The sequence below is a fragment of the Cygnus atratus genome, chromosome 1 (genome assembly GCF_013377495.2).
Source record: "Cygnus atratus isolate AKBS03 ecotype Queensland, Australia chromosome 1, CAtr_DNAZoo_HiC_assembly, whole genome shotgun sequence".
Lineage (NCBI taxonomy): Eukaryota > Metazoa > Chordata > Aves > Anseriformes > Anatidae > Cygnus > Cygnus atratus.
The window spans coordinates 60,984,393-61,008,124 of record NC_066362.1 but is presented as its reverse complement, the minus strand read 5'-3'; the positions used below and the strand labels follow the sequence as shown (position 1 = coordinate 61,008,124).

At 52.1% G+C, this 23,732-nt stretch overlaps 1 protein-coding gene across 4 annotated transcripts in view; it reads left to right on the top strand.

Moving 5' to 3' along the window:
- The window catches only part of DENND2A (DENN domain containing 2A), a 61,053-nt gene extending 41,317 nt beyond the window's left edge, over positions 1–19,736 (top strand). For 3 of the 4 annotated variants that reach the window (XM_035568574.2, XM_035568575.1, XM_050714067.1), the window contains exons 9-20: positions 698–885; positions 1,598–1,707; positions 1,922–1,991; positions 2,537–2,614; positions 3,107–3,247; positions 6,709–6,857; positions 14,600–14,777; positions 15,431–15,472; positions 16,765–16,882; positions 17,534–17,773; positions 18,579–18,665; positions 19,021–19,736. In XM_035568574.2, coding sequence (XP_035424467.1) covers positions 698–885; positions 1,598–1,707; positions 1,922–1,991; positions 2,537–2,614; positions 3,107–3,247; positions 6,709–6,857; positions 14,600–14,777; positions 15,431–15,472; positions 16,765–16,882; positions 17,534–17,773; positions 18,579–18,665; positions 19,021–19,052 — 1,433 coding nt within the window. In that variant the 3' untranslated portion in view covers positions 19,053–19,736. Of the gene's footprint in view, positions 1–697; positions 886–1,597; positions 1,708–1,921; positions 1,992–2,536; positions 2,615–3,106; positions 3,248–6,708; positions 6,858–11,340; positions 11,680–14,599; positions 14,778–15,430; positions 15,473–16,764; positions 16,883–17,533; positions 17,774–18,578; positions 18,666–19,020 lie in introns of those variants that run through there. The other variant, XM_035568576.2, reaches the window with a different exon arrangement.
- Positions 19,737–23,732: the final 3,996 nt, after the last annotated feature.

Genomic DNA, 23,732 nt, shown 5'->3' with positions numbered 1-23,732 from the left:
TTTCCATGCTGGAATGTTTATTGTCCCACAGCTCATATGTGTTGCAGTTATGGCTTGCTTGGCAGTTTTTCTTGTTTTCCTATTGTCTTGGGAGAACTTGTAGAAACACAGTCCTGAGAGATTCGCTTTAGGCAGAGGAAGGTCTGTCATGAGCCAGCCTTTTTCGTTTGCACCTCTTCTCTTGCTTTTTGTTGTTGGCCTGCAGCCCAGCACATGCTACCGAAGCTGGGGGTCCCCAGCATTACTCAGCCGGGGGAGCCCTAGGCTGACCCACGTGCTGGTCTTGTAAAACTGTGGAGATTGCTACCCCCAGCCTCCTCTGAGCAAAGGTGATCGATCACCTAACTGTGCTGGCTTCAAAAGGCACATAAATGAGTGCTAGGATGAATGCCCAGGTATTATCTGTTCTGCTGTGTCCCGCATGGATCTCAGTTTGGCTTGTCTTCAGCTGCAAAAGCCATCTATGAAATACTTGTGCTGCCAGAGCTCTTCAGGGTGGTGATACTAACAAGATTATGTCCCATCTCTGTCAATATTTATAGTGCAGCTTACAAATGGTGCCTGCCTCTTGCTCAGCCACTGACAAAACAAACACAGTGAGGTGGTTTGAGTTTATCTGTAAGTCTCTGCAAAGCCCTGTCGGTGCTCTTTACAAAGAGCTAGACAAAGTGACAAACTCTAATCTTTTTCTTTGTAGCTCACAGCCAGCGCCTGGTCCATGTGAAATCTCGCCTGAAACAAACCCCGCGGTACCAAACCTTGGAACGGGACCTGATCGAGTATCAAGAGAGGCAGCTGTTCGAGTACTTTGTTGTGGTGTCATTGCACAAGAAGCAGGCTGGAGCCACCTACGTCCCTGAAGTTACCCAGCAGTTCCCACTGAAGGTGTGGTGCCTGTCGGGAAGCTCTGGCTGCTGTGTCTCAGAGTGCGTGGTGCATTGCGCTGCTGGAGAAGCCACAGTTTCTCTGCCAGCTGCGTGTCGTACCAGAAACCCCTCTGCTGTGGCATTGTTCAGTGAGACCGAAGACAGAGGGGCTGCAGCAACCCCCTGAGAATTGTTATGACATTCCTCACTGTTGAAAGAGCAGCTGATTCAGATCTTTTGCTGCTCTTGGCTATGACTTTTATGTAGCTATTCCTTTCTCCCCCATTTATTTTTTCTTTAAGGAAAACCGACACTTGGGAGAAGATGTGTTCTTAAAGGGAAGGCACAGCTTTCACCAACAGTTTAGCTGAAAACAGGGAATGAGAGAAACAGAGAGCCAATGTGACAGCACGTTTGTAAATGCAGTGTAACCAGAGTTCCCCCCAGACTTCAGTACTCTTGTCCCTTGCTGGAAGGTGTGTCCCAGCCTGGAGGCACAGTTGAGCACAGGGGCAGGTGTTGCAGACACAGGGCTTGGTGGAATCGGGGGTGCAAAGTTAATTTAAGATATCTAAAGATTAGGTGAGCCAGAATCACAGAAATTTTAATATCTTCCAGGCAGAAGCTTAGCCTCTGTCATCACCTCTTCATTTGTCACAGGAAAAATATTTGAAGTCATTCCATCCCCACATGACTAATTGGAAACATTCCTTCTCTCTGTTCTCTGCTAGCTTGAACGCTCGTTCAAATTCATGCGTGAGGCAGAAGATCAGTTGAAAGCTATTCCCCAGTTTTGCTTTCCTGATGCAAAGGACTGGGCCCCCATCCATCAGTTTGCCAGGTAAGTGCTGTACGTTGTGGCTCATGAGAGATGGATTTATGTATCGAGCTAATTAAATATGAGGGCTGTTATGGTAGAAGGTTGGGCAGAGCCCTGGGAGGGGTGTATTGGAAATGCAAAAAGATTGTGGGCTTAATGGGTTCATCTGTATGTCAGAGACTTTGTACGTGGGTGACATTCTGGTTTCTTTTCATTCTGGTTTTTCTTTCTGCAGTGAGACGTTCTCATTTGTCCTGACAGGGGAAGATGGAAGCAGGCGTTTTGGATACTGTAGGAGGCTGCTGGTAATTACCCCTTCTTTTTCTTCTAGCAGAAGAGGTGCAACCTTCTGTGGGGTTGTTGTTACTGCTACCTGTTGTGGAAAGTAGAAAGCTGCTGCTCTTCTCTTCAAGTGTGGAAAGGGTGGTAGCAGAACAGCTTTGTTCTCTTCTACTCTGCTCAGTGAGTGCTAAGGTCCCTCTCTGAATGCCATCCTCCAGCGCAGACATGGTTCTTTTGCCTTTTCCTTACACCAATGCTTAACGTTATGATCACAGACTGTTGCTTCACCACTAAGCTGGACGTAGGGTTTCTCTCCCTTAGGTTTACATAGCTAATAAACAGTTGACTAAACCTGGACCTGTAGGCTCAGAGTTGTCTCTGTAGAGCAGTTTACTCTGTCTTGGCCATTTGACTTAGGAAGGTTTGGATCATATCATGAGTGTACCCACTTCTGCCCTGTTTTAGTGAGCTGTAGAACTAAGACCAGTCACTCTATCTGTGCAGTAGTTACAACTCTGATATTTTCTTGGTGTTCTCTGTGTGTGTGTATTTGTGTTTGTCTTGAAAGCCCAGTGGGAAAGGGAAGCGTCTCCCAGAAGTTTACTGCATTGTGAGTCGCCTCGGATGCTTCAATCTCTTCTCTAAGGTGAGAGGGGAGAGAGAGGTAATTTGTGCAGTAGGCCAAAAGGGACCCAAAAATAAAGTCAACGGAAGAATGGAAATAAGGGAAGGTGATGGCAGAAGAAAGGGCCTGAAATGATGTTGGCAAGGCAACTGCATGCTAATTCCAGAACCTAGCAAAAATACAGTTAAAAGGAAAAAATAGATTGTCAGCTGTTGCCTTGCTCCTTCAGCAGAACTACCAGCACACAAGCGCTCAGAGATTAAAAGGTGGAGTCTTGATGCTGAGAAACATGGGGAGCTTGCAAAGTGTAAGCCTTCCATTGACCCCCCCTGGAGCTCGGTTTCTCTTGCTGAAGAAAATGCAAGCCTTTCAGTTCCACGTTACTTTCTTCCTTGTGATTCAAGGCTCCACATCAGTGTTGTGCTAAGGAGAGAATGCTGGTGCACTTTTTTACTGGTGTTGCCTCCCTCCTCCTGCTTTACACGTTTTTGTGGTTTCATGGTTTTATTTCAGATCTTGGATGAGGTTGAGAAGAGACGGGGCATTTCCCCAGCCTTGGTGCAGCCTCTCATGAGGAGTGTCATGGAGGCACCTTTCCCAGCCTTGGGCCGGACAATTACAGTCAAGAACTTCTTGCCGGGCTCAGGAACAGAGGTAAAAACACTAGCCTGGAGAGAGGGAGAGTTAGGGCAGCAGCTGGTGCAGTACTGACAGCTGGAACTTGGGACTGTGGCATAGCACTGGAGGTGTTCAGGAAGGATGGATTGTCTGGCAGTTTCGAGGGAGGAAGCTAAGGAGTAAGATAGGGGAGCAGAGGGGATGGCATGGAGAGTTCTCCAGTGACCTCAGCATCAGAAAGGAAGTCACGGTGAAAGTAAAGGTGGAGACACATTAGCCACGTGGCAGAATGAAGCAGGACGTTGGTGCTGAGGCCAGGTGCCACAGACTGGCAGACTCCATGCTACCCAGCTCGTGACCTCGGATCTGCTCAAGGACCTCCCCGCTTAATTCCCTGAACTCAGGATTAATTGCATGTGCTCTGGCATCTGTAATGCAGAATCACCGTTTGTGTGGGGCAAAAGAGGGAGTTCTGGTTAAAAAATATCTGAAATCACATAAGGGTAAAGCCTTTCAAAACTTTGTTTTCACAGCAAGGAGATGAGGGTATGTTTTGCATCTCCCCCGGCGTGATGTGAGGACAGAGGGAGGGTTTAAGAGAGCAGAGCTTTGGGGGATTGCATTGAAGGGCTGTTGGCAGAAGTAGGGAGCCAAATTGAATGTGGTCTCGGCCATGCTTCCTGTTGGGCATGACGTACCCTGAATGTGAGCAAGGGGAAAGAGGCAGAGTTGATGGAGGTTTTCTCTAATAGGGAGCATGCCAAGTGTAGACAATCAGCAGTCTGCTTGAGCAGACAAAACCAACTGGCCCTATTTTATCTAGCAATATCAGTATACATATTGCGGAAGTCAAAAGTGTGTAAGTCACACAAGGACCAAAACAGGAAAAATGAAGGCTAAAATGAGTTACAGCCAGTAGAGGACAAAGCATGTGTGTCTGTAAACAGTGGAATTAGTGAAACCTGCTTCCTCACTCTCCCTCTTCTCTGAGCACGGAGCAGTTTCCGTGCCCCTGCCGGCTGCCCTGCCAGTGCCTTTGTGCCAGTGCCTTTGTGCCAGTGCCTTTGTGCCAGTGCCTTTGTGCCAGTGCACGGGGGAGCTGTTGCAAAGCAGGATGTGTGCTGGCTGTGCACCGCACTGCCCGTCTCTCTCAGCAGGGACGCTGCGCTGGTGCAGCGCACCTCTCCTCCATGGGCGGCTGCTTCCTGCAGAATTTAATCGTCCTTGGGACCCCTGCTCATTGAAATGGGAACCTGGCCAGCTGGGGAATCAAAAGTTAAGGCAGGAGGAGGGCACCAAGTGGGAGCATGACTACTGCGAATCCAATTTCCTTGGAAACCCGGGCTAGTAAGGGAGGATCTGTGAATACGTTAGAAGGATGAAACAGAGAGAAACACTGAGTGCTGACACTGGATTGATTTCTTCTTCTAGCATTAGGAAACCTTTAATGTTTTTAGAGTGAAGACAGGCTGTCATATTCTATGTGTTTTCAGCCTTCAGAAGGAAAATTATTTACAATCAGACTCTTAATGCTATTAATAGCAACAACGAGAGGGTGAGGGTGCCGGGCAGAGCAGTAAGAGTTTGCTCAAGACAGTATTGGGGTAATCAGGAGCTGAGGAGATTCGGGATACAGTTCTGTGAAAAACAACTGCAGTGTTGTCTTTTTTGCTGTTTCGCAAAAGCAGCTGTTTTGCAAGCAGCTCTGAGAACAGCAAGTCCCAGTAGAGTAGAAAAGGGAAGGCCTAGTGTCTGCATTCAAGGAGAGGAAGAGTGAGGAGGATATGAGGGAATGTAACAGGACCGGCCTAACTCTTATTGCTCAAAGTATGTAGGAACAAACTACATAATCAGCTTATATGAATCTAGAGGATCATAAAGTAGTGAGAAATAGCTTGGATTTGTGAAGAGTCGTGTTAAACTCATGTAGTTTTCTTCTCTGAAGTACCAACTCTAGAGAGGAAAATGCGGAAGGCTTTTTAGGGAAATGTGGGAAGGCTTTCAGTATAGCACTACGTGCTGACATTCTCGTTAACCAAACTCAACAGGCCAGGCTAAATTAAATTTCTGCAAAGCACATGCATAGCTGGTTAAAAATCCGCACTCGAGGAGTAGATTCCCAGTGGTGTGCTTGGCAAGCTGTGAGAATGGTTCGGCTGTCTGTTTCTAGGATCCGTGATGCTCGTTAGTGATCTCGTTGATGGCATAAATCCACATTTGTACAATCGGTAGATGACAGCACTGAGATGGGATGCAGGCACTTCGGAGAGATAGGGATTAAAATTCAAAATGACCTTACTAAATTCAAGATTTGGTCTGAAATTCAGCATGGATAAGAGCAAAATGCTGTGAAGGAAAAATCAGCAGGCTAATACGGCATGGAAGTAACTGAATGAGCAGCGGTACTTCAGAAAATGATCTGGTGGTGTAGTGGCTCATAAAATGAGTGGAAATAACAATATGATGTTATCAAGACGATCTCTGGCATTGTGAAAGAAAGTGAAAGGATGAATAATGAAGGAAGGCAATTTTCCTGCTCTCCAGCATTGGTGGAGATTCATTTGGAGTATCGCTTTCAAAACAAACGTAAATAAACACTAGGAGAAAGCCCCAGAGAAGTAGTTCCACTTACTAAGTGGTTTAGAAAACACAGGCAAGGCTTGAGAGAATGGTTTGCTTAATACGGAAAACAAAGGGCAAAGAGGGAGAGGTGATAATGACCTTCCAATAGACAAGAAGTTTCCTACAGAGCAGAAAGTGTCCAGTTGTTCTGATTGTATACTGAGAGTAAGACAAGCCGGAGAGGTAATTTGCCACTGAGAGAGTTAAGCTGTAGGCTTGGTGTTGTTAAGGGTAGTTCAGAGCTAGAGTAGATTTTATTGTGGGGTTTATGAAAAGTCTGGCTTTGGAAGTTTTCAAGAACAATTTAGTAAGATCTGTCTAAGATAAGGAGTATGAAGTGCCAAGATGGTGTGACAGGAATTATTTAAATAGATATGAGCAAGGGAAAATGCCCACAGGCTACAAGGAACTCTTTTCTGTAACTGGTATAAAAATTTATGGTCAGTAGATCAGACATTGAGATTCTTGCAGTAAAAAAAATAAGTAAATCGTATCTGTGAAAATAAGAATGAAAATCAGAACAGTTCTGTGCCACTCTGTTGCTTGAATGTCAGAAAGCCTGGAACCCGCTCTTAGCTGGACACAAACTAGTTTTCCTCCTTATGAAGAGCTCCCTGTCCTCAGTCCAGTGGGGTGAACATGTGAATGGTCTCATGCTGTGCCCATTGGGGTGGACTCTGGATGGTCTTCAGCTTCATCTGGAAGAAGGGTTTGTGGGAGGTCTTTGGAAGATTGTGTTGGAGGGCTGAACGCCGTGTGGTGTCTGGCAGCGGAGTCAGTACTGCTTGTTAGCTTGTAGAATATCCGTCGGGTCCTTGCTTCCTCGGTGTCAGCGGATGGTGAGAGCTGACCTGTGGTCTTTTCCTCTCCAACAGGTAATTGAGCTGCGGCGGCCTCTTGACTCCAGGCTTGAGCATGTTGATTTTGAGTCCTTGTTCACATCCCTCAGCGTGCGGCACCTGAGCAGGGTCTTCGCCTCCCTGCTTCTTGAAAGGAGGGTGATCTTTATCGCAGACAAGCTCAGGTACCCTCTTGCATTTCCTTAAACAAAACGCTGCTATGGAGGGGAAGCTGAGGAGACTGCAGTGACTGATCTCTTTGCCCTCTTCTTTTTTTCTTTTGTGCTTTTTTCCAACTCATATCTGATGTAAGTAGGGCTGTCATAATTCCCAGGAGCGGGGAACTCAAGCCATGCACCATATTTTAACTTGGCAGCTTGCAAAAAGTGAGCTGCTTCCATCCCCATAGAGAACCAGATTCCCTTTCCTCTAAAAGGTTTCAGAGTAGAGCCCTGGTACTGAGGAGCCAACTCACCTCCTCTTGGTCCGGGGTGCTGCACAGAGCCGTGCTCATGCTCTAAAGGTGAGACCTCAGGCAGAGGTAGCTGTCCCTTCTGGATTGTTCCCTGATGTCACAAAATTTGTTTCTTAAAGCTTTAAAACTTCAGCTTGAATTTTAATATTGGTTCTTTCCTAAAGATTTGTGGAGGAGGAAAGTAAAGGATGCGGTGAGGGGGATGGGGACAGAGGACTTCCCTCTTCTATTTTTAAATTTGCTCAATTTGCCTTTTTTTTTTTTTTTTTTTTTTTTAAATTTGCTCTCCAAAGTTAGAAAAATGGGCCCAGGTTTCTTTAAGATCTCCTGCAGCTGGTGGCTGGCTGCTCTCCAGCCCTTGAAGCACTTGAGGATTTAAGGAGGAGAGTTCGCCAGGGCTGGGGAAGGAAAAGCTGCCTGGATGAGTAATGACACCGAGGAGCGTGCTCAGGTTTCAGGAGCCTACAGTGCCCCTAAGCTGTCTGTTCTCACAACTTCCAGCCAGCAGGCTGCAGTCCTGGGACTGAGTGCAGGGGCAAAAGATGGGGAGGCCCCTTCTGCGGGAAAGCTGAGGGAAAATCTCGTCCTGCAGGGCTCCAGGGCTCTTGAGGGCAGAGCTCAGGCAGTCTTATCGTAGAATAGGAAAGCCGGGGAGAGGGAAGCTGTAGTACCCTGGCAGCGCTGGCTGCTTGCAATTTTTGGCATCTGCCGTGGGTCAGGGAGGGGAGGTTTGCTTCTTTATAGTCAGTGATACATTATACGCATAGATGTTTGGTGTTCTGGATATTTAAGCCACACTTGAAATGCAAAGCATTCAGACTTGCAGAGAATTCATCCAAAACTCCGTATTTCTACATATACGATTTATGTGGTAATTTATGATGACAAGTGTTGTTTTCGAAGGTTTTTCTTCTCTGCTATAGAATAAATTTAACATTTTGGGAAAATCTGTTAAGGACACAGTTGATATCTTAATCTCTACATGAGGCTGGGTGGTAAGAATGGGTGGTAGGGTTTGGGGCTTTTTTGTATTTTTAAGGCATCTCTTCAGAATGAACCTTTACTTACCAGATCTTTTCCTATCAAATATCTTTATGACTACACACCACTGTGTATTCTGAACATGCTGTGTTACAGAATATCTCTAATTCAGAGCACTTCCATGGGTTGATACTTGTTTTTTTTTTTCCCCTGTATCTTCTGTTAATATATCCAGAATCTTTAGGAACGAATCAAACTGCCCAGGCCTGTAAAAGACAAAAGAGAGCTATAGGATCATACTTTCTAGAAATTTCTAAATATAACATAAACTGCTTTCTTCGGGGGTGGGGGGGGGAGTCATGTTTTAAAGATCCAGGTCTGTTAGACCGCAGGACTCAGATTCAAATATTTATTGTAGACTTGCCAGCTATCTGCAAGGCTTTCACCATTTGATGTATGTGAGAAGACCTTGCTCCTAGTGTCAAGCAGTTTCAGGAGAGTCTTAATTTTATTTTCCTGGAACAAAATAGGAAGTTTCTCTGGTTCTTCTTTTTGTAGAGAAAAAACTTGAAAATGACCCCAAAGGACTGCAAAGGCTTGAAAAACAGAAAACAAAGGAAATAACCCTCAAAATGAAGTAAACTTTTATTTTTAATCCAGTCCAGTGACTCAAGTGCACTGGATTGGTGAGGCTTTCATAAATGAGAGGTCTACAATCTGCTGTATTTGTTGGTAGAAATTCCATGTTCTGGATGTTGATGGTATTGTAGATACAAGGCCTTCTGCCCAAATGGTGCTTTTCCTGGGACAGGAACACACTGAACTCAATGAATACTAAATAGTATTTACTTCGAGGGTGAAAATGCTAGTTTCAGGGGAAAGAAAAGAAACCTTTTTTGGCAGTAGCTTAAGAGAAGGAAAAAACGATAAAAGCAGCTGTTCTAAACTACTCAGAGGTTTGGAATGCTAGAAATAATCCAGCTGAGATGGATTAGTGGGGAGAGTGCAGGTGACACGATGAAAGATGCGTGATAAATGTAATTTGCAGTTCTTCGTGCAGGCACTATCAATAACTATCTGTACACATGTGTAAGGTACGTATGGGTGTAAGTGATGGAGACAATGATGTATGCAATTTATTTTTGTCTCTTAATTGCTATAAAGTCAGGCCCTGGGAAAGGAAGATGAAAGGTCTTTTGCCAAGTGCTGTGTGAACTGTGAAATGTTTTCAAGCTGAGCCAAAAAAAAATGCATCTAACAAGTGTACAGCAAGTGAAATACTGTCTTTTCCATCTTTAGAATGAACATTGAGTGTTTTTTAAAGACCCGTCAATCCAAAGCTTGGCAGCGGAAAAGGAAAGAATTGGGTTTATTAGTTGTTGGTTTTTCTCTGTCGCTATGGGAACTGGAGTATACATCCCCTCGCAAGCCAGGAGGATGACTTTGTGAAAACTGTGTAGGTCTCTACAGTCTTCCCCACCTTAATACACTCCCGTACTGTAAAGTTTAGTCCTGGGGCAGTGGAGGCAGTGGCACAGGTTAGGCACTGCAGCTCCGTTCGTTTCCAATTGAAACCGCCTGGCACGCAGCTCGAGGCATCCAAGGCCAACGTTTTAGTAGGCACCTTCCAAATAAAAGCGGCCTGATTTCCCAAGGTGCCTAGTGCCGGGCAGCTTTTGCTGGGCTGAGTGAGATGTGTTCGATTCAGAGGGCTTTTTAAACTGGAAAATTTACACAGGCTTAAAATCAAGGTACCGTTTTTCCAGCTCTCCTCAAAAGCCTGTTGTGGGTCTGACCAACTCGAGCAATTGCATCTGCCCCGCCAGAAACCACAGCTGTGTCAACAGCACAGAGTGGTCATTGTTACCAAAGGCAGATCTGAAGTAGAGTAGACACTTTAAATGTGGTCATCCCAGGAAAAGATAATTAATCATTAAAAGCAGCCCTTTCTGTGCGCCTCAAAAGCAGCCTGGTCTGTGCCTGTGAATTCAGCCCCACAGATTTCTTGGTTTTGTGTTGTGGCTGGGGAGAAGAAACCCAAGGAGGAGGTATGTACATCAAATAATAGCACCATTTCTTCAGATTCCCTTAATGCTTGCTTCTTCACGTGCCGCAGCTTGCCTCTCTGGGAGGCAGCGGCTGTCCCCACCGCTGGTGGAGCCTGGCAGCATCCTGGCAGCGTGTGCCAAGTCACAGTGCAAAGTCTGGAAGCTCCCCGCGCCCATTAAATGCTGTAAACCAAATCCGTGATGCATCGTAAGTAAATCCAGATGTTAAGCAGTGTCAGAAACCCAAAGGTGTTTGTAAAATAAATCCTACTGTAGCAGAGCTTATTTAAAAAAAAAAAAAAAAAAAAAAAAAGGAAGTAAAATCAAGCCATGCTGGCATTTTGCAATTTAACATGTATTCAGCATTTTGGTTGGTGCAGGGAACAAAGGGCTTACTGGCATTAAGCTCCAGAAGGCTGATTGAATCAATAATATTCTTCAGAAATCTTTTAAGTATCCCAAACCTAAAGAAAGATTCAGTTTGGTGGGTTTTCTAGCATGTGTGCTCGCCTTAGAAGCAGAAAGGTGGAAAACCTGTAGTCAGTCTGAAGTTTGGGAAGAAAATAACCAAACTGAGCCTCCAGCATCCTTCCTCTGAAGCTGTTGCAAATTGTCAGTGTCTTTTAGAGCAAGTCAAGCTAGTCTTGGAGCAAGTTTTCCCTAGAGAGGAAGAAGAGGTTCTACTTAGTTGGAGCTGGTTTGTTCAGATTCTGCATTGACCACCTCTGTGCAAGGTGCTACCAAGAAGCTGCGGCTGCATTTGCTTTTGCAAACATGCTTTGTGTAGGATGCTGTGTGGGGGAAAGGCTGTTGTTTAAGCAAACAAATAGGTACGCTATCTTCGGTCTGATCAAGGGAGTGCCCAGCCAGAGAGAGCTGTACGTCAGCCAATATCCAAATCAGCCCTTTAGGGAGAGAATATGACGTGGTTCTTTGCGTACTTTGGTACTTTTTAGCCCCTATACTATAGGAGTCACTGTCTCCTGCAAGCTCCTGTGCAAGGAGCATCAGGTGTATAGCTCAGCCGTGATCTCTCTTCAGGAGGCTGAGTGAACCCATGAGGATGTGCTCAGGATCTTGAAAGTGTGCTTTAGAGACTTAAAAGTATTTTAAGGATTTGCTGTTGAAACCAAAAGCCTTAAAAACGGTGTCTGCCTCCCACAGTGAACTTCTTTGGCCTGATATTAGTGCATGGCACTCCCCAGAGCACCCTGCAAGCACATGGGATAGACCTCTTAACTTCTGGTGGCACCTGGAGCACAGCAAGCCAAACATAGCACCCTGGGTCAGTGTTATTCAAATGGCAGCAGTCAGTGTGGTGGCTGTGGTGCACACATCCTGCGATTTCAGGATTTTCGGTAGGGATTTCAATAGGGACATTGGCTGTAGCCGTGCAAAGGCATCACTTGCCCTTTTGGTGTAAGATCCCTGGTGGACACTGAAGCAAGCAGTGCTTTGAGAGTGCTTTGGACTGTTCCAGCTGTGTTGAGAGACAAGCCCATCTCATGGGAACAGGCGTCCAGCCTCCTGAGCAGTGTCCACAACCCTAGTGGCTGCATTCACCTGCTACGCAGACAGGTACGAGCTATGTTGTCACTGCGGTGTAGTTCAGTCTCCACTGCTGCTGATGGCTGAAGAGCACACAGTTACACGGGTGGCACAAAAGGAATTTTTCAAACTGGATTCCATTGCATGGCTCGGTAACCTTGTCTGATTCAGGACAGGGCTCTTACACCATTGCAAGCTGCAACTCCTGAGGCTGTCTGCAGGAGACATCAGACAGAATCACACACAGAAGAGACGCTTCAGTGGTACCGCATCTGTGTCCCTCTCTGAAAACTGCTCTGCCTTCAAGGGAAGCTCGCAGACCTCAGCCCCAACAGCCTTACTCTCCAGAAATTCCTTCCATGGTGAGAAGTGTTTCAGAGCAGAGATCAGTAGGATTTTTCCTGGAGGTGAGGAGGCATTCACAGATGGAAAGGTAGAAGGGGAAGCTATCTGTTTTGCTTCCCACGGCATGGAGCATATAATTTGAGACTTAAACAGCTCTGTGACTTCCACTAACTGGACCTCAGCCATCTTTCCTCCCACTTAAGCTCTCACGTACCATGTGTACTCACTGCGACTTGAGAGCAGGGCTGGGGGAAGAGCAAGCCACCATAAATACACTGGGAGACAGCATGCTGTAACATCTCAGCGTGCCATAAATAACCACCTCCTCCAGCAGCTCGCTGCTCTTCCACGGAGCTGTCTGGAGCCACAAAGGCCCCTCCTGTTGGCTTTCGTATGCCATCTATGAAGTCGGTTCCTCACCTTTAGGAGAGGGTGTCCAGTGGTGGCAGTGTGACAGCAGTGCCACCGTGCTAGGTGGGGAAAGCAGGGGGAGTTCCCGCAGCTTTCACAGGAACGCTGCCGTTGTTGTGCTGTGGCTGCTATGAGTCAGAAACTGGGGAGTGGAAAATACGCTCTGCAGTAATGGAGGGGAAGAAAGCCCTGCTTTTGCACCTGCTAGCATGGCCTGAAATTTATGGGTGTGCAAGTACCGCTGCCTGGAAGACGGCAGTTTTTAAAGGATGTCGTTAGCCTGGGCGCACTTCTAGGAAGGTACATCTACTTTTCTTGCATTTCCTTTCAAATAAAGCATGTACGAAAGTTACATGAAAAGAAATTTGCTCTGATGTTGGTCCTACATTTCTTCTGTGGGAGTTGGGTTGGGTTTTATGTGTTTTTTTTTGTTTTTTTTTTTTTTGTAAATGTTAGCATTTATTACTAGCTCTGTGTTTTCTCATCTCATTATATTTGTTTTGTTTCTCTCTGATTCTTCGTCTACCTTGCACGTGCGGGGTGTAGTCAGCTGTGCTGGTCAGCTTTCAGCAAGGGCTGGGTGATGAGGGCAGGCGCAGCTGGGGAGCAGCAGCAGCAGAGTGGCAGCAGGACTGAATGGAGAGAAGGGAGGAGGATGCTGTAAGGATGGGGAACGGGCTTTCTCCTCTCTAAAGACATAGAGGTACTATCCTGTGACACAGCCTTTGAAGGGTCCTCCTCTGTTTTTGTAGAGTATCGCCTTAAAGGTAAACCTCCCTGCGCACAGAGGACACTGTGCCCATCTCACGAAGAGACACCCTCAGCACACACATCCCAGGGGTCCCTCCCAGGCACCCGACCCCAACCTGTCGCAGTCCCAGATAAAATTCCCACGTCAAGCAGATTGCAGCCTCTCCCCGGGGATTTACTTATCTCCAGAAAGCGTCGTGTGGTTAACGATGGTGACTGCCTGCGTTCTGCATGCGGTCACACCACTGTCCCAGCAGCCATGCTCGTGTCCTGCTGAGCTGAATTTACCTGAGGAGAGGCAGCCAGCTGTCGGCCAGCCACGGTGCTTCAGCGCTCAGCTCCTGTTAGCACTGTGGTGTTTCACGGGGCTTCATGTTCACCAGGCTTTGCAGGAGGAAGGGGGAGAGCAGGCTTATTTGTCTGGAGCGAGCTCAAGCCCACACCCACCACCCCCCTTCCCTGTGAGCAGTAAGCTGCCAGATCCGGGTTGCTGGGCGTAAATTCCCCCGTGGAGCTTAACGCACCCCAGCTGCACGCGCTGCCCAGCCACGCGGGTCCTCCAGGCCGCGCCAGCCTCCCTCCCCTCCTCCAGCCTTTCGGGACCTGGATGCTGGTGAAACAGAATGACGTTATACACGCAGTTTATAGTGGCAAGCCCTTCCCCTCCCTCGCCTCGTACAAGTGCTTCCAGACCCAGATGAGTCACCGGTGCCCTGCGGCGAGCTCCGCGCGGCCCGTGATGGGCTGCAGGCCCTGCCTGCCTCCCTACAGGGAGCCCGGGGGGCTTGTGGACGGACCCTCTTGGAAGCTGTCAGCAAAGGGGCTTACAGCAGAGCTGCCGGCAGGGTTTGAAGGGGGAAGAAGGAAGGCTGTGGTCCCGTGAGCTGCGGGCAGCACCGTGCAGAGGCCGGCCGTGTGCTCCTGTCCTCACATTTCACTTTCCCGGTTTCCTGTGGCTCGGAGTAATCTCAGCAGGCTCCGCCACCCGCAGGATGCCCTGCCAGCTGCGGGCTGGAGACTGCTGCCTCCTACCTTCGTCCCTTGTGCTCCAGCTTGGCCACCAAGAGCCATCAGCGTGCCCGGGACCTGTAGAAAACCTGAGGGTTGCCCAAAGACAAAGCAGGTGCACTGCCCGAGCCGAGGGGCAGGGATGGAGCATGCTGCCCGCCCCGAGCACCTGGGGGCCTCGTGGCTGCAGGTTGTGGCCAGGGCTTTGCGCGGTGCCCCATGGCTGCATGCTCTGCTGGACAGCGTAGGCCCTGTGCGTGCAAACCTGTGGCTTCCCCGTGGGAAAAATAGGGGCAAAAATTTAGGAACAGAGCTCAATCACGGAACAATTGGAAGAGATTTCCCTTGGTTTTTCTTCCAGCACGCTCTCCAAGTGTTGCCACGCCACGGTGGCCCTGCTGTACCCCTTCACCTGGCAGCACACCTACATCCCCGTGCTGCCGCCTTCCATGATCGACATCGTGTGCTCGCCCACCCCCTTCCTCATCGGCCTGCTCTCCAGCTCCCTGCCCCGCCTGAAGGAGCTCCCGGTGGAGGAGGTGAGCCACGCTCTTCACGGCGTTTCTTCCAGCAGGCTGTCTTCTGGCCTAGAAAGGCTGCTATTGAGAGCCACGTTTGCCTCTGCTGTTGTAAGGCAAGGTTGTGGTATCACCACAGAAAACTGCCAGCTGCCGCATGGTGGCTGATGGTGTGAAGGGACTGAGATCTCGTCCTCTGGCTCCTGCAGCCAGAAGAAAGACCCTCAGGGCCCATCGTGAGGCAGAGTTCTGGGCTCTGCCTTCCCCGGAGCCTGCAAACAGCGAGCTGGGATCTCCCGCAGCAGGGCTGCTGCTGGTAGGAGGTGATTTTCCTAAAGTTTGTTGGTCTCTGGATGATGTTGCCTCGGGGCTGAGCGCAGTCTGCAGGAGTGACTTAGGGATGCCAGAACTGGCAGAGCCGAGGCAGCAAGGAATGGCAGGCTGGGCCAGGAAAACAGCCTCTGCTTGTCCAGGCTGCTCTGTGGTTTGTGGCGACGTCGTGAGAAAGCCGCAACAAGGCTCCGCTCTTGGCTCGCTCGGGGGCCTCCTCCAGCTGCCGCGGTGGTTAGGAGGAGCAGGGCCAGGGCTCCAGAGTTTCCTCCAGAGTGGCTGTGGATCAAGATAAACTCTGATGATGGAAATAACGATTTTCATTCTTGCTCTCTCATTCTCAGGTCCTCGTTGTTGACCTTGTGAATAACCGGTTTCTGAGACAGGTGAGCAGAACTATTCCCTATCCTGCGTCTTCTGTCCCCTTCCTCTCCCACTGCACCTTGCGTCCATCTGGATTGCTTACTGCCCACACGAACCAAGGCAGGAGTTGTGGTTAGCAGCGTTAGAGTGGTTGCTGTGTCCTTGCATAATACTGCAGACCCAAACCAGAGATGCTGAAGACTGAATCACTGTGCATCATTTCTCTCTTTTTTTTTTTTTTTTAATGAGGGGGAGACACAGCACTGAGTACTGCAGGTCCTTCAGTGGTACCCTGTAAGACTGAGGGCAGAGCTGAAAACCCTCAGCTGAGCAGTGTCATGGGGAGCAGCTGTGGCTCTCCCAGTCCCTGTCTGTCAGCCCCTCTCCTCTCACAGACCCAGCCCTGAGCAGGGGCCTTGATGATTTCTTTGCATTGCTCCCTGGCCTAGGAGTTTGTGATTTCTTGCTGCAGTTCCCTGCACTGGGGGGATCACAAACAGAAAGCCGGTAAATGGGAATCTAGCTGTGCAGACGAGGTTGCCCGCTGATTTTTTGCTTCCCTCTGTCATGGAGGGGAGGAGCCGGGTGTTTAAGGGGAGAGGCCAGATGAAAGAACATGCTCCTGGCCTAGAAGCTACTTCTGCCCCAGGGCTCTTTGCAGATGGCTGAGCAGTGCTGGCCGCGTGGGTCTGTCCTGTGCCTCGGGTGCTGTGGGCGAGGACCACTCCTTTAACGCACTTCTGGCTCGCCAGTGTTTGCATCCTGTTAGCGGGCGTGGGGCCGAACGCTGTGCCTCACGCCTCTCTTCTGGAGGCTCAAGCTGCGCCGTGTCGTCTCAGCCGGGGCTGGTGAGGGCTCCCGCGCGCTCGCGGGCAGTTCCTGGCTGTGGTTGAGCCTCCAGAACGCAAGAGGTGTCTGAGCGCAGCTGAGCGAGCCTGCCTGGCTGCGTGCCAGCATTGTTCACATCAGCCGTGGTTGTGGCGGTGGGAGTGCTCACACACAGACCGGGTGGCCAAAGGTGAGCCCTGTCAGGTAGCCGCTGGGCTCGGATGCCTGAAACTCTCCCAGAACAGGACAGCGTTTGGGAAGAGAGACCCCCCCCCCTTTGTCTTTCCTCTCATGCTTCTTGACAGCCCTGACTGGGAGGTGCTGGGAAAGTGCCAAGTGTATCAGGAGTTTTCTTTTTCCTCTCCGTCTCCACACTGCTCGTTTCTGGTGCTCCCCCTGCCGTGTCAGGGACTGGATAGGATCTGAACCAGGAGCCGGCCGTGCCCCGGCCCCAGGCCCTGAGGAGGTGGCTGTCTCTGTTTTGCAGATGGAAGATGAGGACTCCATCCTGCCCCGGAAGCTGCAGGCCGCCCTAGAGCACATCTTGGAGCAGAGGAATGAGCTGGCGAGTGACAAGGAGGAGGGCGCCGTGAATGGCAAGCAGGGTAAAGCGCAGTGCTGTTCAGCTTAAAACTGTGTCTCTTGCTGCCCCTTTTGCCTCCTGTCCCTTCTTAGAGGAGAACTAGGTTCATAGTGAATTAAGCACCACAGAAATTAGAGGTAGGTCTAAATTAGAAGTAGGTCTAAAAAAGGTATTTTCCTTGAAGCTTTATTAAATATTCCATTGCACTGACAACCATTTCTCTTTGTGAGAAGAGAAGCGGTATTTATCCCCTTCCTGGCTTTGTCCTTCCTTCCCTTACGGCTCCAGGGAACAACTGTAGTCCTTTCTGGTGGATTTACACAGGCTCTCTACTCTTGATGGCGTGAGGGATGCAGACTCCTCCAGTGGACAGTCCACACACGCAGCTAGCCCCAGGGGCAGCGGTGCAACTTGCGAGTGGCTGGGCTGAGACAGCTCTTTTTGGGGCAGTGTGGGCATAGCCTGGTTGCAAAGGAGCCAAGACAAAGCTGGGTGACTTTCAAAGTAGCAGCAGCCCAGTCCTGTGCCTTGGAAAAAAAAAAAAAAAAGCCGCAAAGTTTGTACCCAGGACTGGTATAGCCCTGCGTGTACAGATGAGTAAAGGAGAACGTGTTTTTTCCTAGCACGCCCTTACAGCGCTGTCCTCACTGCTGCCTCTTTCTCTTCTCCTCAGAGACCAGCCCGCTGAACGAGGTGGTGTCCGAGGCCTTTGTCCGTTTCTTCGTGGAGATCGTGGGCCACTACTCCCTCTTCCTGACCCCCAGTGAGCGAGAGGAGCGGACGCTGCAGCGCGAGGCCTTCCGCAAGGCCGTCTCCTCCAAGAGCCTCCGCCGCTTCCTGGAGGTCTTCATGGAGACGCAGATGTTCGGGGGCTTCATCCAGGAGCGGGAGCTGCGGAAGCAGGGGGTCAGAGGTGAGGGGCTCTGCCTGGGCTCTGCAGTCCTGGAAGCCCTGCCGTTGCTCCCAGGAGACGGGAGATGCCACCAGCTCCTTCTCCAGCAGCGTGGCCAGAGGCTCAGTGCCTGTGCAGCGACATTGCGAGGGAGGTGGCAGGGAAGCGCCAGTGCAGGCTGGTGGTTTGAATCTTCTGACAGCCTTGTGCGGCCTTCAGGAAGTTGCTGGGGGATTTTTTGTCTCTGTTTCCTTGTCTTCCCCTTACAGGAGGGTGGTGAGATGTAGTGTTTGTGTGGTGCAGAGGAACCAGCTGCTGGAGAACAGGGGCTTTTTATGTCTTACCCCACTGTCCCTAGGACTACTGACAGCATCCGTGCTGCTGCTCAGTGCTAGAGTAGCAGTTTCCTCCAAAGCACTAATGAGCAACGGGCACTTAAATAGGTGCCTGAATAAAAGAGTTCTTGCAGTGTGGTAAAATGTGGCTTCTGCAGGCCAGTTCCACAGATGATCTCGCCTTCTGCACTTGGCCATGTTTGTAGCAGAGTGAGCAGAGGTTTTGTCTCTCCCTGCGTGAGGCACAAAAGATCAGTCAGCCTTGCAGTGGTGGGGAGGAGGTGGTAGCAGGGCTCATTTGCTGGGAACCCTGCAGACACGGACCAAAGCTCCTGTCCCAGATCTGGACTCAGCAGGTGGAGGAGGTTGGGTGATTTCCCTCTCACGTGCAAGTTTATTGGTAAGCAGTAACAGCATGTTGTCAGATGCACGTTCTAACTTTTATTTGTAGGAAGGCAAAATTAAGGGTTGTTGACTCTTTCTTCCTGCAGGTCTGTTTGAGGTACGGGCTCAGGAGTACCTGGAAACGCTCCCCAGTGGGGAGCAGAGTGGAGTCAATAGGTTCCTGAAAGGACTAGGTAAGGGACCGGCAAAACCACCGGCCGCTCAGAAAGCTTGGGATTCTTGTTGCCTTGAGATTTGGCAGCAGGGAAGCTGCTGAAGGGTGGCAGGACTCTGCTAGAGGCTGAGTGTGGCTTCCTGCAGAGTGCTGTGCTAGCCTGGAGGGATTGGTGCCTGGCCAGGTAACCCTGCTCTGGCACCGTGTTGGCTCTGCCTCCCCGTCCGCCTCTTTTCTGGAGGCTCGTGGGAAAGCAAAGTCTGGGCCACGAGCCGTGTCTCCCAAAGGATGCAGTGGGTCTGAGGAGATGATGGAGGGATGCCTGCTTGGCCTGTCGCTGTGGGAAGCCCATTTTCCTTTCTCCTTCTCTTCAGGTAGCAAAATGAAATTCCTCCACAAAAAGTAAGCGCGAAGCACGTCCTCGTTCCGCAGAAGAGAATGGCTTTACCATTCATCAGCAAACAATCAGACGTATCAACCGTTCCCATTCGGCCTGTTCCCAGGGGCCGACAGCCTCGGGCGAGCTGACCACGGCCGGGATGCGCGCGCAGACGTGCGGTGCCACGGGAGGATTCGCTGGCTGCGGGGCTGCCGGGACAGGTCTCTGGATATCCACAGTACCATGCACTGGACCAAGCACTCTCTGAACTCTGCGCTAGCACGTTGCAGACATCCCAGCGGATCGGATCTCTTAGCTAGTCAACTTTTTGTTTTGTTGTATTTTTCTATTTATATCGGGGTTAGAACGAATATTAACCAATGCCTCTTGCCCTGCCTCCTCTCCGCCTGGTGCTGCAGGAGGCCGCAGTGGGACTCCGCGAGGCTGAGCTGGCAGAGCTCCAACACCGAGGAGGGGAGGAGCAGAGGAGTGTGGACGTAGGTCTCTGCAAAGTGAGGACACTGAGGACCGCAGGGCTGATGTGGACTGACCAGGAGGAGCTTCTGAGCAAGCGGAAGGGGTGAGGGGGAACCACTAAACCTACTGAGGACTTGATCGTCCAGCCAGCCACCGGGCTGCCTGTGCCAGGGGGTCCTGGCGAGGAGAGGCCTTTCCTTATGCAATGTAATTAAAAACAAGTGGTGTAAAAGGCATGCAGCCCCTGGGGTGTTTTTGGGGGGAGAGCTGCATCTGCCCACCTGCCTGCCTGGTGTGGAGCGTGGGCTGGAGGAGACATCTAGCGGCTGAGCCCACGCCCTGGAGCTGTGGCCTTGTCCCCTCGCCCAGGCTGCTTGCAGAGGGAGCCCAAAGGGGAGGTCACCTTTGGGGTCTCGCTCTGGAGGGGTCAGACAGGTTCTCCTCTCCCACCTCTGCGTCTTGCTGGCATCAGCTCGGGCATTGCCTGCTGCTGGTGACGTCTCCAGCAGTGCTAGGAAGCGGGGACATGGTCAGGGGCAGCTGGAACATCCTTGGGTCTCCTCCGGAGGGGAAAGGAGGGCAGCCCTGCTGTGGCTGAGAGCTCCTCCTCAGCTCTGGGGGTGGCAGGGGGAGGGCTGCGTGCCGGTGCCCCGTGCTGCAGGCAGCCCGCACTGGAGCAGCTCGAGCAGCGCCAGGGCAGGGTGAGCAAAGCCCGCAGGCAGCTGGAGCAGGGAGCAGGCCCTGCTGCTGGGGAGGGGCCGCGGGGCTGGTGCCCCTACACAGGCCATCCCATGCCGTGGCTGCTCTCAGCCAAATCTGGCACGCTGAGCCGCGCGCGATACCGCACCTCTGAGCGCTTCACAGAGCGAAAAAGCTTTGGAGAAAGGAACCGAGAGGAGCCGGGTGGTGGCTGCTCGCAGACGAGCCGTGAAACGCAGGAGAGGCAGGGAGGCTGCTGAGATGGCAGGAGCGGCTGCGTCACATGCAGCGTGCAGAAACGCGGAGGGGTGCGGTGTGAGGGTGGGGGCGGTGCGAGGAGCAGAGGCCGGCAGGATTTAAGGCCGGGCTGTGGAGGCCCTGGAGGTGGCTCTGCAGCAGCCACCGGCCCGCGGAGGTGGAGGGCGAGCGGGAGGTGAGCCTGATGGGCTGTGCAGGAGGCCACAGCACCAAGCACAGAAAATCAGCACCGTGTGCAGTGCCAGCAAGGGAACCCGCGGTGTGGTGTGAGGTTGGTCACCTGCTGTGTCCCCGTTCTCTTTTTAAAAGATGTGTTTCCTTTTAATGAGAGCAAAGCTGAGATGCACCCACGCCTGCCGGGGTGCCCATAAAGCTTTGCGCAGCAGTAAATGAAGCTGAGCTTTTGGCTCAATTCAGGCCTCTCAAAGCAGATGTGGTCCCCTGTCACCGGGCCTGGGAGCTCCATGTGCCCCTGCCCAAGCGACGTTTCCACTACTGTGGGATTTGCCCTGCTCCGTGGGTGCCGCGGCAGGGAGCTGGGAGGCTTCCCGGGGTGCCCGATGCGAGCAGGCTGCTTGGACTCAAATTTGTGTGACTGGGCCCAAACACCGGCAGCTTTACCTGCAATATCCTAGTAGCCCAGAATAAATCGAGTCATAAAATGGCCACATTTGTGCCTTTTGGGGGCCGCTCTGCAGCCACTCGGTATTTTGTTGGCAGCGCTAAGGAGAGTGGGGCTCAAACCTACCCAGTGTACGGCATCCAGGGGTGTTAAAAACCAAACAGCATGAAAAGCACAGCAAAAGAAACATTTACAGCTGTATAATTAAGGATTTAAAATGAAACTCGGGTGGGAAACGTCGGTCTCAGCTGCAGGACGGCCTCTCCAGCTTTACTTCGAGCCTTGTGGCTCCGGGAGGAGTGTGCCGGCGTGCTGCCCGGTGCTCTGGACGCTGCGCAGGAACCCGCCTGTGAAGACAAACCCAGAGAGCGGCGGGGCTGGCTGCAGCCTCGGGGCCCTGCAGAGCCCGCACGCGGTGCCAGGGCGCGCTGCCGCCTACCTCTCTGCCAGGAGACGGCCTTCAGGCCGCAGGTGCCCGCGGGCAGCTTGCAGGTGTACAGCCCCAGGCAGCCGCCGCAGTCCGAGGGCTTCTGGCAGGGCCGGCGCTGGATGCCATGGCAGGAGTGCTGCAGGGGAGGCAGGGAGGTGGAGGCCGTGCCCGCTTTGGTGTTCAGGCCAAAGCCGACAGCCTGGGGAAGGGCTTGTCCCCATTAATGCCGTTTTTTTCATCATTTTACTGTCCCACGGGAGCCTCTTTGGCCCGGCCTGCCTGGGGGAGGTTCAGCAGCGCTTTGGCGTCCATCTCCTGCCCACCCGCTCCCTGCAGCCGCGGGGGCAGCTGAGGGGATGTGGCTGCCCCCAAGCCCCCCACACGTGGGGAGCTCCAACAAACCCCACAGAGCCTTGTGCTGTCTGGGGAAGGGGGCACTGGTCTCTGGGCTTGCAGACCTCTGCAGGAGGAGGTGCCGGGCGTGGATGTGCGCCCATTCTGCGGGCGTTTGGGGGATAAAAGAGCTGGGAATGGTTATAGCCAGCGCCGGGACACCCTGCTCTGTCTGAGAGGAGAGGATGCTCCTCGTGCCGGAGAGGCGAGGACCACCCGCACTTACCGTGTCGGCGTTGAACTTCCCGTGGCCCTTCAGGTGGTGGCTCAGCCCCAGGCTCCTGCTGCGGGAGGGCTGCGGCGGGCGCCTGCGGAGCTCGCTGGGGGGGTCCTGCTGTCCGCTGCCCGTGGCCTTGCTGGGGGCCCCGGGGATCTGGGGGGGCTCAGCCAGCACCTCCCATGCTCCAGCCAGGGGGTGGCTGCCCTCAGCACCCTGCCCAGGCAGGGTGTCCCTGCCATCTCCAGCTGGCCGAGGGGCTTCTGGGGGCCCCCCGGCTCCAGGCTGCCTCTCCAGGCTCCCCCCCTGTGCCTCAGCCTGCGCTGGGGCCGAGGAGAGCTGCACCAGCAGCAGGGCAGCGGCTGTCAGCACCTGGACCTTCATCCTCGGGGCCTGGCTTGGCTCGGGGTCCTCCAGCCGGGTGAGGCTGCGGGAGGCAGGAGCAGAGGTCGGGGCTGCTTCTCTTCCCCAAGCCGGTTGCCGAAGTCACTTTTATAGAGCAGGGACCCAGCCCCGGGGCACGGCCCTGTTCCCCCGCCCCTGCCGTGTCCCACCTCCCCTCCTGTGAGCGAAGCGGGCTGCTGGCGGGGGCTGTCCCCCTCCCCGTGCTCCTGAGCGCCCCAGCACCCTCCTGCCACAGCCACCCGTTGCCTCTCAGTGATGGGCACGCGTGTGCCTGCGCGGGAAGGTGGCAGGCTCAGAGGATGAACTGCTACGAGCCTCCTGAAACTGGTCTGGGAGAGGAAAGAAACCCAGTGAATGCCTCCACTCGCTGCCATGGGGCTCCTTTCTTTATAAACAGCAGAGCCCACACGGGAGAGCGGTGTTAGAGCTGCCCTGACCAAGCGTCAGTCAGCTTTTGTGCCCCGGTGGCCACCAGAGACCTGCGCCTCCGTCCTGGTCCTCGCTGGTGGGTGACCTCGGTATGGAGCGAAGGGTGAGTCTGCGCTGCAGGCTCGCTACGCATCAGCTTCAAAAACCAGCCAGCACCGCGGCCCAGCTCCACTGGAAATGAGCTGTAATTAGTTCCAGCATTCACCAAAGCCCTGTGTGCCCACCATGGTTTATAAGTTAAAAAAGAAAACCATCTACCGCACCAGGCTCTTCCGTAGAGCTGCCAGCCCACCCCGAGGTGTGAACAAAAGGAAGGCAGGAGCGAGCAGGAGGGCAGGGAGCTGATTTCCGTACAGACAACAAAGAAACACGAACAAAGCACAGGTATTTTCTCACACAGCTGTTAACGACGATGAACATGGACACCATTTGGTGGCAGCTGGTGTCAGGCTGCACTAGCTGCTTGTCTAAAGGCAGTGGCCCAGACCAAATTTGTACAAAACTGATCTAAATGTAGATGTCCTTGCTAATAAAGAGCAAGAAAGTGCGGCGTTTGCTGGCTGGCTTGGGAAGACCGATGAGGAAGTCCTACAGCGTTATGCTCCTGCCAGCTGGGGCTCAACACGGGCTGCGGCCCGGCACAGAAACCAAGAGCGAGCAGCAGGAGGGGCTGTTGCTGCCGGGCCCGCCTGAGGAGACGTGGTCCCAGGAATCTGGGAGTCAGTGACAGAGGAGCTACCATGATAACGGACAACAGTGGCATGAGGTAGAGGAAGG